Source organism: Gadus morhua, chromosome 19 (assembly GCF_902167405.1).
Source record: "Gadus morhua chromosome 19, gadMor3.0, whole genome shotgun sequence".
NCBI lineage: Eukaryota > Metazoa > Chordata > Actinopteri > Gadiformes > Gadidae > Gadus > Gadus morhua.
The window spans coordinates 3,021,099-3,033,777 of record NC_044066.1 but is presented as its reverse complement, the minus strand read 5'-3'; the positions used below and the strand labels follow the sequence as shown (position 1 = coordinate 3,033,777).

At 45.2% G+C, this 12,679-nt stretch overlaps 1 protein-coding gene and 1 long non-coding RNA gene across 2 annotated transcripts; one reads left to right on the top strand and one right to left on the bottom strand.

Moving 5' to 3' along the window:
• The first annotated feature begins 1,319 nt into the window (after positions 1-1,319).
• On the top strand, positions 1,320-12,308 carry wu:fi75a02 (uncharacterized). Its single transcript, XM_030341951.1, has 8 exons — positions 1,320-1,559; positions 2,389-3,006; positions 6,333-7,749; positions 7,847-7,885; positions 7,973-8,242; positions 8,945-9,016; positions 10,028-10,155; positions 12,018-12,308. The coding sequence occupies exons 1-8, from the start codon at positions 1,526-1,528 to the stop codon at positions 12,197-12,199; spliced, it is 2,760 nt and encodes a 919-aa protein (XP_030197811.1). The 5' UTR covers positions 1,320-1,525; the 3' UTR covers positions 12,200-12,308.
• On the bottom strand, positions 3,940-8,092 carry LOC115532281 (uncharacterized). The gene is made up of 3 exons (XR_003974008.1): positions 7,956-8,092; positions 7,575-7,778; positions 3,940-4,044 (listed from the first exon to the last, which is right to left on the bottom strand). It is a non-coding gene; the product is annotated as an uncharacterized LOC115532281 (long non-coding RNA).
• Positions 12,309-12,679: the final 371 nt, after the last annotated feature.

The following is a 12,679-nucleotide window of genomic DNA, read 5'->3' as shown; positions in this document are numbered from 1 at the left end:
CTTGGGTTTGTATTCCTCTGGTGTGTAAAATGACCTTGACTAAAGAAAGGAAATTCTACATTTCAATCTAATGAGTGGATACATCGTCTTTTTGAACCCCCTGTATATCCATAATGAAGGTGTATTGTGTGATCCAAGAGTTCTCTTTACTTTTTTCACCTTATGGGGCCTCAGAGAGGAAATCTTTTAGGAAGAACATAAATTCAGCTGTTATTCTGAATTAACGACTAAACTCAGAATTCTGAGAAGTTTTCATGGAAAATTTGATTTCTGCTGTTTTTCTGAATGAACGAGAAACCTTAAAATGCCAAGAGATTCTGCGTTTAGTTTTAGGAAAGCGGGGGACGTGTTATCGCCATGGTTACGGCCCACGCTAACTTTATTTTCTATAGTACCGTCTTATCTCAGAAGTTTGAGGTAGTTAACTCAGGAAAACAGCAGAATTTATTTTCTCCAGAGAACTCATTGCTTCAGTAGAAGCCAGATGGCGAGGTTAAATGAGTATTTTATTCTGGATGCTAAAACGTATTCTGCTGTTTTTCTGAATGAACGAGAAACCTTAAAATGCCAAGAGATTCTGCGTTTAGTTTTAGGAAAGCGGGGGACGTGTTATCGCCATGGTTACGGCCCACGCTAACTTTATTTTCTATAGTACCGTCTTATCTCAGAAGTTTGAGGTAGTTAACTCAGGAAAACAGCAGAATTTAATTTCTCCAGAGAACTCATTGCTTCAGTAGAAGCCAGATGGCGAGGTTAAATCTGTATTTTATTCTGGATGCTAAAACGCCCCCCCCCCCCCCCCCCCCCCCCTCTGATGTACACGTTATACAGTAACAGTAGGTGTTACCTTAATCACTCTTCAGACTTTAAAATTCTGTCCACGGCACGCCAACATTCAAATTATTAATAACTCGTTTTCTGGTTTCTTGACCAAAGCGCCGATATTTATTATAAGATATTTCATTATTAATCCACGGATGTATCCGACTACACGGATAATACAGCAATTATAAAGAGCACACCAACTTTATAGACAACTCCGGTCAACCGAAGCATTCCGTTCAATACAAATCAATCGAAATTTCTTGATAATCCACTCTCTTCCCAGTTCCCACCATCCCAAAATAAGAAAAAGGTAGTGTCATTGAACGAACGTCGATCGTTTTGAAGTCGTGGACACTCCACTGGTTTGATGGTCGTGGTTCGGCCGCTGCATCGCTTCAATCCCACGAGACTCGAACGCACCATGCGAACTCCTTCATGGTTCTTCCGCTGTCAATATTGCCAGATTTCCAGCCCAATCTGGCAGCACCGGCTGAGGTACGTTTCAGCCAGTGTTGCCAGATTGGGTGGGAAATCGTGCCTAATGTGGCCAAACTGAAGCATTACTTCCATCCAACACGACTCGAATGCACCATGCGCAGCTAGTCGGATAGCCGGAGAGGTGGCTCGTTGTCTTGGGACCAAACCGTAGCTTGTTGTTGACTTATTGCTTAAAAACAAACATGAGCATGCGCCCGAGTGGATGGATGTCTCCGTAAAACCGGGAAGAAATCGCGGTAAGTCTTTAGTTTGGATTAGCCGGTCGGCTAGCTAGCTTGCTTACCATATACATACAGGGTACTAGCATTATGCTATCTGGAGCTACACCGTAATTTGTATAGTTCATCATAGTGAGACACTAACTTCTAATATCAAAACATGTAACGATGCCTCATGTAGTTACAGTTAATACCTAGGCAAACTTATTACGTTTTTAACAAATACTGATTTACTAACTGTTAAGTTATGCTTTGTACAGTAAATATGGAGGGACAGTTAATTGAATACCAGTACATCCTGAGAGACATTTATTAAGTTATTACCTGTTCATCCTGAGAGAGACAGTTATTGGGTTATTACCAGTACATTTTGAGGCAGTTATTAAGTTATTACCAGGACATTCTGAGAATGACAGTTACTTTAATACCGGTACATTCTGAGAGAGACAGTGATTAAGTTATTACCATTACATTGAATACATTCTGAGAGGGAGTGATTAGTTAATTACCAGTACACTACAAACTGAAGGAGGGTTATGACCAATGCAATCTGAGAGAGACAGTTATTACGTTTTTAACAGTGAAAAGACAAAGTAAATCAGTTTACCATCAGTTATTTAAAGTAAGTACTGAATTATTAATCTAAGAACAGTAAATACTAACGTATTATTCAACTTACTTTAAGTAAAACTGAGCGTGACGGTTATTATGATATTTACAGTAAATACTGATAGACTGTTATTTTAGGTTAGCTTCAGTGAATACTGAATGAGCAACAGAGGTTATAGTATATATGTTTGTATTTAGTAGAGTTTTCGTATTATAGTAATCTATTCTCTCTCTCCAGTGTCTGTCATGCTCACTCCACAAACCTCCCAGATGGACGGGGCTCCCCCCCTCCCCGCCCCTCCCCTCTCCTCTCCGGGTCGTGGATGGGACCTCGGAGCACCCTGGGTGGTCAGGGACCATAATATCACTCAACGTGACCATGATGAGGCCAGTCATCACCTTTACGTTGAAGAAGTCATTCATCAACGTCAGGACTGTGTCGGTCGTCACCTTGACGTTGTGGGTCATCACCATGAGAACAATGTGGGTCATCACCGTGACATCGACGTGGGTCATCACCGTGACAACAATGTCGGTCATCACGCTGACAACGATTTGCGTCATCACTGTGACGATGTCAGTCAGCAACATGAAAACAATCTAGGAGTCACGCCCCCAAACTCCACCAGACCGCCCCTCCAGGAAGGACCTGGCCTGTCGGAGGAGCAGCAGCTCCTCCCCCTCAGTCTCCTTAAGGAGGCGCTGGCGCCCCTCTGTCTCCGTCTGGCTGCTGTGGAGGCCGGGCTCGAACGCTTGTGGCTCCACCTGCCTCTGCTAGTCATGCAAAGGGGTGGGATTATGCTGGATGAGGGCGGGGCCATGTCAGGGGGCATGGCCAGGAAGAATAGAACCAAAGGTGAGGAGAATGAAATGTGTTATCTGAGAGAATTCCGAATTATTTTAGAAAGTTAAAATGTTTTTCCCATTTGCGGTGGTCGTCATAGAATAGCACCTGTGTGTTTACTCTCTTTGTGCAGTTTTATAGAACCATCCTTAACATTTTATCATCACTTTAAGTACCCCCGAGCTTTGACTTTTACACTGAAGCTCTGCGGTAACCGTGTCTTTTACACTCAAGCTCTGTCCTAACCATTTCGGACATGAACCAATAGGTGGAGCCGAAAGCGACAGGTCCATGCGGCATTTACGTGTTATTGATCTTTTGAAGCAGCCCAACTTGTTTTTGGAATATTAACCGTAATATACATCATTTGGGCGTTTGTGAAGAGCGCTGGCGGTGCACAATATTGACATTGCCATTAAATCTACATCAACGCACGGGTTATGATGCAAAAAAGTACATCAACACAATTAAATACAAAGTCTAGTCAGAGCTCCATGGTGACTACTGCCATCTTTAGAACATGCCCCACGTGTGACTCGCGTGGTCCCTGAGGCGACCAGGTGGTCCCTGACCAGGTAGTCCCTGAGGCGAACAGGGCGTCCCTGACCAGGTGGTCCCTGACCAGGTAGTCCCTGAGGCGAACAGGGCGTCCCTGACCAGGTGGTCCCTGACCAGGTGGTCCCTGAGGCGAACAGGGCGTCCCTGACCAGGTGGTCCCTGACCAGGTAGTCCCTGAGGCGAACAGGGCGTCCCTGACCAGGTGGTCCCTGAGGCGAACAGGGCGTCCCTGACCAGGTGGTCCCTGACCAGGTAGTCCCTGAGGCGAACAGGGCGTCCCTGACCAGGTGGTCCCTGACCAGGTGGTCCCTGAGGCGACCAGGTTGTGCCGGGGGGGGGGGGGGGGGGGGGGGGGGGGGGCAGGTGGTCCTTGACCAGGTGGTGCCGGGGGGGGGGGGGGGCAGGTGGTCCCTGACCAGGTGGTGCCGGGAGGGGACCAGGTGGTGCCGGGGGGGCGACCAGGTGGTGCCCACAGGTTCCGTGTTGGATTACCTAGAAGGTAGTTTGTGCACAATGCTCGTAGAGCTTTACATTTATAGAGATGAAAATGTAAACTTTTTTCAATGTGCTTTCGTCAGGAAGTATGAAATTGGTGGAATAAACACAGTTGAGAGGGATTGACAGGTTTAGCGATTAGATAAATAGTGGAATAGAGAGATGGAGGAGTTGATAGAAACTTGGAGGGAGGGGGTAGATACGTAGTATCTATATATGTCTTTGATACGTATGTATCAAAGAATATAGCTGGATGGAGATAGATGGGAGGAGAAATATGGAGGTACAGTGTTAGATGTATATGGGAGGTCATATAGAGATGTATCAAGGGAGCGAGATATTGAGGGGACAAAGATATGGAGGGATGGATAAAGGCACATTGAGATATGAATAGAGCTTTGAGGAAGGGCCGCAGTGACAGAGATATGGAGGGAATGATAGAGGCATATGGGGGTTGATATAGGGATATGGAGAGGGATATGAGCCCCTTTCACTCATGAATGCTGTCAAGTTGCCGGATCAATTTCTGTAAACAACAGAAACTGCTCACGCCTTTGTAGCAGAATGGTAGCATTGTTACACATCTCTGTTGTAATTTAGATGAAATGATGTTACCTTTGCGCAAGAATCACTGCAGTTTGAAAAATGGCTAATAGTCTAATTGGCCATTTTTGCCAATCCTTTGATTAAACAAGCTGTGCCGCTCCTGATCCGCTGAGAGGCTTGATCCACCGTGCACATTGTTCAGTGGCCAGCATGGAATAAAACCTTCACCCGGTTCACCGTCTCCGTGAGAGCTTTGTGTGTACCTCACATCAAAGGAATCTTGGCTACAATCTAGGGCTGAACGGTTTGGGCAAATCATCGAATTGGATTATTTCGACCAATATTGCGATTGCGATTTAGTCAGCGATTTTAGTTTTTAAAGTTCCTCATGTTCTGTATCATTCACTCAACAAGAAATAAATCATTATATAATATGACCAACACAACATTGTAAGCAGTCAACATATTACTGCTTTTTCCTTAAGGCCAGGCCTATTTGTTGAGATAAATTGATGCATGAGTTGATAATATAAAATCTTTAACCAACTATTGAAGCCTGATTTTTTTTTTTTTTTATCACAGCCGTTGCGATTTACAAATTGCTCTCTATTACATCGCAATTTCAGTTTTAATTCAATTAATCGTTCAGCCCTACTCCAAGCCAAATTTACTTGCACTGCGTTACGGGAATATAGGTTGCTTTCAACATGCAGGTGTGCAGTTGTATCGAAACAATTGTGATTTGTTTACCAACTTCCTCCCAAAGAGTGGTTGGCTATTCTAACAGGGAAAAAAAACAAAAAACCAATGTCTCCAAAACATGGGGACATGTACTTGTACGTCATGATCCCCCTCCTCCTCAAACCGCCATCGCTCCACTATTTTACACCTGGATTAAAATGTAAAACTCCAGTATAATTGAATCAACTAACGTTTGGGAAAAGGATGGAGCATAAGCTTATCTCCTCTCTGTTTCACCGGCGTGTGAGGGATCGGAGATTAATTGCACAGTGGCGCTGCGGATGTAGTTTTGACCTGACATCTTTGTCTGTGTTGTTTTGTTGTCATGGTTGTGATAACACAACCATGTATCATCCACATGGTTATCGCTCACAGCAACTTAAAGGGGACATATTATACCACCAGGTGAGAGTGTGATTAGCCTTATAAGCCGTTTCGAAAATCTGCCCCATATGACATCACGAGTGGGCGTGTCAGGAGGGGTGAAGTAAACGTTGCTCATCTGTCCAGCACAGATCTAGGTGGACACGCCCACTAGTGATGTCATGGGGCAGATTTTCGAAACTGCTTGCAAGGCTAATCGCACACTAATCCCACACCTGGTGGTATAATATGTCCCCTTTAAGGATATTTTCATTTTGGCTAGTTTGCGTCATTGAGTATGAGCATTATAAGATTTGCCACACACCCTGATGTTATACTATGTGTTCTGCATACATTTCTGAGAGGCTCACCTGCTCCGACCGACCTCCCCTCACCCCCACGCACCGTGGCGTTGGAGTACCCTCTAAGTGTTGCCGTACCCTTTTGTGATGTCAAGGTGCATCGACAAAAAAAGCACTGTTCTGCATTACGCTGTTATTTTGTGACAAACAGTGACAAAAAAGCAAGGATTACTATGATGAAGATCATCGGAGACGTATTAAATGTTTAAAGCGTGACTTCATGTTCACTAGCACTGTAACACTGATGTCCTCTTCTGTGTGCTCTGTCCAAAGGGGCGGCACCATGCACAGAGACCACGGCCCCCGTCTCCTCCACCAGGACCTGTGTGTCGCCTCTATTGAAACCAACGCCCTCCCGCCTGACCTGCAGGACGCGCCGAGAAACGGCAACGCCCTGCCTCACAACGGGAGGGCCCTCCAACCTGACCTCTATTTTGCCCCCGGCAACAGTAACACCCTCCTTAGCTACAGGAGCACCTTCCCACCTGACCCGGGCATTGTCCCTAGCAACAGGAACTCAAACCCTATCAATGGGAATGCCCTCCCACATGACTAGTCCATTGCCCCTTAGCACAAGAACACCCTCCCTAGCAACGGTAACGCCTTCTCACCTGAACTGTAAGTCGCCCATAGCAACAGAAGTGCCCCTTTTAGCACCTAGATTGCCCTCCCTAACAACAGGAACGCCTTCAATAGCGACGGGGAGGCCCCACCTAGCAGTGGGGTGTCCCTCCATCCTAGTCTGCAGGTCGCCGCTAGCAACGGGTGCTGTGACGACTCAGAGAGCAGGTTCCAGCACCATGGGGGAGGAGCTTAAGTCCACTGCGCTGGAAAGGGAGGTGCCCGCTAAAGGGAAAAGGAGGTGGTCTTTGAACGGGGGACATTTTCCATTGAAAAAGACTGCTGGTGGCGGCAGCAAGCCGATGTCAGGAGAAAAAGGAGGCGGGTCCTCAGGACAGCGGAAGGAGCTAAAGGGATTTAAGAAGAGAAGAGTCTGCAGGGACATTCCCAATTCCTGTCCCGCTGCTTCAGGGGTAACGTCCAATGCGACCATCGTCCAATCACAGTGTTCTATTCCACCTCTCCATCAATCAAGTAATATGCTGTTGCCATGCGGCCAATCCCGGCTCCCCCTCTCGCACTGCTTAGACAAATCAATGAGCTCTCGCGTCCCTGACCGTTCGTGGCCCAACGGTGCCACTCATAACGTCCTGTTTGTTGGAGACTATCCACTATGCCAAACATGTCCAACAGACCCTACGGCACAGTCTGACCAATCACAAGAAATCTTGTGCAGCCATTCAGTCAGTTACTCCGCACCACTTCCTTGCCAATCTGAGACCTCTTCGCCACCTCCCGGCCAATCAGAGACCTCCACACCATCTACAAGCCAATCAGGGAATCCCATCTCCTGTTTGTTCTGGTCAGGCTCCCCCGCAGGCCAATCAGGATGCTGCTTCTTTTCCCTCCGCTCACCACAGGGCCGATCACTAACCGCCCTCCGAATCAACTCACCTCATGTCTCCATGACGACAGGCCTTCGGCTCCGCCCTCTTCGTGCTCTTGTCCACCTCTCGCCCGTTGCCATAGAGACAGCAAGGCTTTGTCTCCTAGCAACAGCGGGCCAATGGCCTCCAGAACGCCCGCTGAGAGACCGGACAGCCCCGCCCGGTCTGGGGAACGACCACAGGTACTGTCCATCTCCCTCTGCCGGTCGGTCTTTATGAAGGACATCGATGCTCATGTCAGTATTCATCATGTGTTTGATTTATTTCTGATCTTTCTAGTTATGGAAAACCTTTGGCCCCCAAGTGCAGCTCTGTAAGGTCAGTCACGTATCTCACAAACAGAAAAATTAGTTTCAATATTTAGTAAAAATGTCAAACGTAACAATACCGCTGATATGACTCCAGGTCCCTCTCCAGATGTTCCCGTCGGCTGAAGAGGCCCGGGGCTCACGGCTCATTGGCCGACGGAGCGGCCAGCAGCACGGCTTCAAGCCAATCACCGGCTCCCACTGCCGCAGAGCACCTACGGAAGACTGGACCACGGAAGACTGGACAGGTCACGCTTGACCTGGACCTGAAGGTCCGGATCAAGCGTGTATCTGAAATCCCAATCAGGAAGTCGATGCCCAAACGAGACGCTGAGCTGACGCCCATGGGCCTCCCCCGACCCAAGAGGTGAGAGGACCCTAGAGGGTATAGGGGCCTCCTAAACCCTAGGGGTGAGAGGACCCTAGAGGGTGTAGGGGCCTCCTGAACCCTAGGGGTGAGAGGACCCTAGAGGGTATAGGGGCCTCCCCCGACCCAAGAGGTGAGAGGACCCCAGAGGGTATAGGGGCCTCCTGAACCCTAGGGGTGAGAGGACCCTAGAGGGTATAGGGGCCTCCTGAACCCTAGGGGTGAGAGGACCCTAGAGGGTATAGGGGCCTCCTGAACCCTAGGGGTGAGAGGGTATAGGGGCCTCCTAAACCCTAGGGGTGAGAGGACCCTAGAGGGTACAGGGGCCTCCTGAACCCTAGGGGTGAGAGGACCCTAGAGGGTATAGGGGCCTCCCCCGACCCAAGAGGTGAGAGGACCCCAGAGGGTATAGGGGCCTCCTGAACCCTAGGGGTGAGAGGACCCTAGAGGGTATAGGGGCCTCCTAAACCCTAGGGGTGAGAGGACCCTAGAGGGTACAGGGGCCTCCTAAACCCTAGGGGTGAGAGGACCCTAGAGGTCAGAGGTGAGGGGACCCTAGAGGGTACAGGGCCCCTGACTAACTATAATTATTTCAAATAGGTTATAAAATGTTGGTGTAACATGGTGAGGTCAGGGGTCGTTGCCCTAGGGAACTTTTCTGACAAGCCAATGGCGACTGATTATTTTTCTATTCCTCTTCAGACTAAAGAAGAAAGAGTTTAGCCTGGAGGAGATTTACACCAATCAGAACTATCGGTCGCCTAGCAACAACAGGTACACACTCATCTACACCCACCACAACCGCCAAAGGTGCCTCTAGAGGGAGGAGCTCTCACAGGCCTCTCCTGCTCTGTCCTCTCACATCACAGCTCAGCACCCTTAAAAGAGCAACATTTAGTATTATCATATCTTATTTGTTTTAACATTTTATTATGTAATTACGATTTGATACTATTATGATTTTCTAATTATATTATTAGTGCAGTATGATGATTATCATTATTATCTTTCTTTTAATTACAACGCATTTCTATAAATGATGATCATTAATATTTGATGGAGCTTGGAGACAAAATTATGTATTTTTAATTTCATATTTTTATGATATATTGTTATTTTGGGCTGGGCCTGAATATTCAGATATTAGTTTGTTAGGTAGGAATTATATGAAAATAATCATATTTCATAGGAATCATAATCATATTTTCTTAATGCATATTTGCAAAAGAGACAGTTTGGTTACATTATGCACAAATACGAATACTTTGCTGAAAGGTGAGAGGAGAGATAGTCCAGAGACAGAGTGGGAGGGAGGGTGAGAGTGGGAGAGAAACAAGGTGGTATCAACAACAGTTGAGGTTTAGACTCCTCTGTTTGGATGTTGACGTCACAGTACCAGTGGGGTCCTCTTCAGGTCCTCTTCAGGTCCATAGGAAGTGATCTGAGTGTGTGAAACTATGTTTAATATTATTATTAGTATTTTTTCATAGCTTGGAGACTATATTATAATCATTTTATATTTTTTACATATAATTGAATTATATACTGTTATTAACATTTGTATTATTTATATTATATTTGTATTCTTGCTTTGAGACTTTATTATATTAACCATTTGCAACACATTTATTATTTATTATTATTGAATCTTAGCTTGGAGACTATATTATATTAACTATTTGTAACACATATTTATTATATATGAATATTAAATCTTAGCTTGGAGACTATATTATATTAACTATTTGTAACACATATTTATTATATATGATTATTAAATCTTAGCTTGGAGACTATATTCGAGGAGCCGCGGGAGCGAGGTGGGCGTGTCCTCTGCATGGCTCACCAAAAGAGGCCACGCCTCTTAGACTTTAGCCATGCCCCCAGGCCGAGAAGACGTCGCCTTGGACCAGGTGATCTATCAACCTAACCTCCTGCCTACCCCTCTCCCTCTCTTTCGCTCTGTCTTTCTTTCTGTCTTCTATCTATTTATCTATTTATCTCTATATAATATTTTGGGCTGGGCCCAAATAGTCAAGTAACCAAATTATGCTGTGTTCGTTTTGTGTGCGGATATAAAATCCCTATTCAAACCTTTGGTAGCACTAGTTTCCTGTGTGGGAACCTGACAGAGATGGACTTTAAACTGGGAGGTTCTAATAATAATCATTAATCAAATATTCTGGGGTTCTCCCCAGGGTTCAGTATTCCATGGCTCCCAATAATCTGTTGCAGCCATAGATTTGGCTATTTGGCCGCAAATTCAATGTTTAAATATGGCCAAAAGATGCCAAAATGCTCGACCTCCTTAAAATAACAGGTTTGTTATTTGATAAACACCAGCAGAACAGGTAGTGGTGTATTTTCCTTGGCTATCCGTCATCCACAATAGCGCCTGTGTGAGTTGTCCACAGGGATTAGTCCTATGGTGCAATTTCCTCAACACTTTGCACAATGTTCACACAACTTTATTTTCCTTGCAGTCATCGGAGTAGCCTACTCTTATCCTATGGTCTTCTGAAGTTTCTAGGCTACACTGAAGCTCTGCCATGACCCATGAGGCTTCTAGTAATTACAAATGTGTGATTACTGCCTTCTCCTGTTACTATTGGCAACATTTTTGGTTTTACTCATTAAACATTTATAATAAAGAACTCAAACTACACACACAAATTGCACTTATTTATAGGCTTATTTTTTAAAAAGTGAAGACACGTGATGAGGTAACAGAAACTAAACTGAATGGTATCCATTATTAAGGGCCGTATTCCTTCAACAGTGACCTTTCATGTCCACATAAACAAACTGGAAATTTGAGTATCTTACCTCTCAGTTACTGTCATATCAAACCATAGATATGTTAATGTGTTAACTGTTAACAAGGGAAAGATAAAGGATAATTTCATCAATGAACTTTTTGTTTATAAAAAATATAGTCGCATCATAAAGTCGCGTGGGTCGTAATCAGTGTTGGGGAGTATCGGAATACATGTACCGGCGTTACGTATTCAGAATACAAATTATAGCTAACTGTATTCGTTACAGTTACAATTTAAATTATTGGTATTTTGAATAGTTACATTGTTGAAATCAATGGATTACATGACGATACTTCTGTTTCAACAGTTTATTCGTGCTTTCACACCAACAGCATTTAGTGCGCACTAAACGAGTTTGGTCCCTTGGTTCGTTACGTTTGCGTTGGTGTGAATGCAACCACCTCACTTTAATGCAAACCAGTGAACCTCATTTTGTCAGCCGACCGAGACCTCCCTGAACAGCTGGTCTCGGTTTGCTTCCAAACGAACCCTGGTACAGTTCGCTTGAGATGTGAAAGCAAACGCACCTCGTCCGATCCAGTTCTACAAAGCATAATTATGCCTCTTTGGACGTAACAGGCACCCGCTCAGCCGCACGCATTATTGGAATTATTGTTTGATTAGCGGTAACTCCAAGACTAGCAGCAAATTGTCGGGCCGTTTGGGAATTTGGACAGACACCCACATAAAACGTATGTTCGAAAACACACGCTGATGCATTTAACACATTCAGCACCAGGATGAGTCTGTCTCACACAGTTTATCTATCGACAGTGTGCGTCTCTATCTCCCTATGTCTATCTTTCTTTGTCTCTATCTCGTTATCACTATCTTTCTAGCTGTATCTTTCTATTGCTCTGTTTCTAGCTCCCTCTAATATTTATGTTTCTGCCGCTGACCTCTCAAATCCTTCTCGGTCTCTCAACCTTATCTCTCTCTCTCTGTCCCTCTCTCAGCTGGAAGTGGACTCATCTCCACGGCTCTGCTGACGTCATCCATGCGCTCGTCAGCAGTGACTCGCAGGCGTTGCCGTGCCAACGGGGGCCTGGCTGGCGATGAGGAGGAGGATGCTGATGTGAGGCTGGTGGAGCGACTGAGCGCACTCGAGGACTTTCTATCTCGCAGCGGATTGGATTAGCTGTGATTGGATGAGGTGTGATTGGATGAGATGAGATGGGATTTTACAAATTGTGATTTCTCTCCAAGACATATTCATTTAATTAAATGTTTTATTTATTATAATTGGATTGGTGTCTACCTTTTTACAGAATATGTGATTACTAACGGTTTTCTGTTCTTGCCAATTTTAAATGATGAATGAAAATGCAATGTTGTTCGAGACTTTTCATATTTTAAGTTGTTAAACATCGAAGTTTGGAATATGGTATCAAGTTTTCACATAATCGTGTTAATGGTTTTCTTTGGAAGGTGCAGTAGGTATTAAGTGAGTTGTAACGAAAGAGAGCTTAAGAGAGCATCATGTAGAAACTAGAATACCGAAAGAAGTCCCCTCCTTCTCTTCTCCTTGTTGTAAGTGTTGCAATTCACATAGCTGGGATTGACATGCAGGATGGATTATCTTAACCAATCAGGAAATGGATGACCTTATAGATCAGAA

Coding starts and splice junctions, on each gene's coding strand:
- wu:fi75a02 (XM_030341951.1), top strand. CDS start 1,526: ATGGATGTCTCCGTAAAACCGGGAAGAAATCGCG. Junction 1,560..2,388: donor AAAACCGGGAAGAAATCGCG/GTAAGTCTTTAG, acceptor CTCTCTCTCCAG/TGTCTGTCATGCTCACTCCA. Junction 10,156..12,017: donor AAGACGTCGCCTTGGACCAG/GTGATCTATCAA, acceptor TCCCTCTCTCAG/CTGGAAGTGGACTCATCTCC.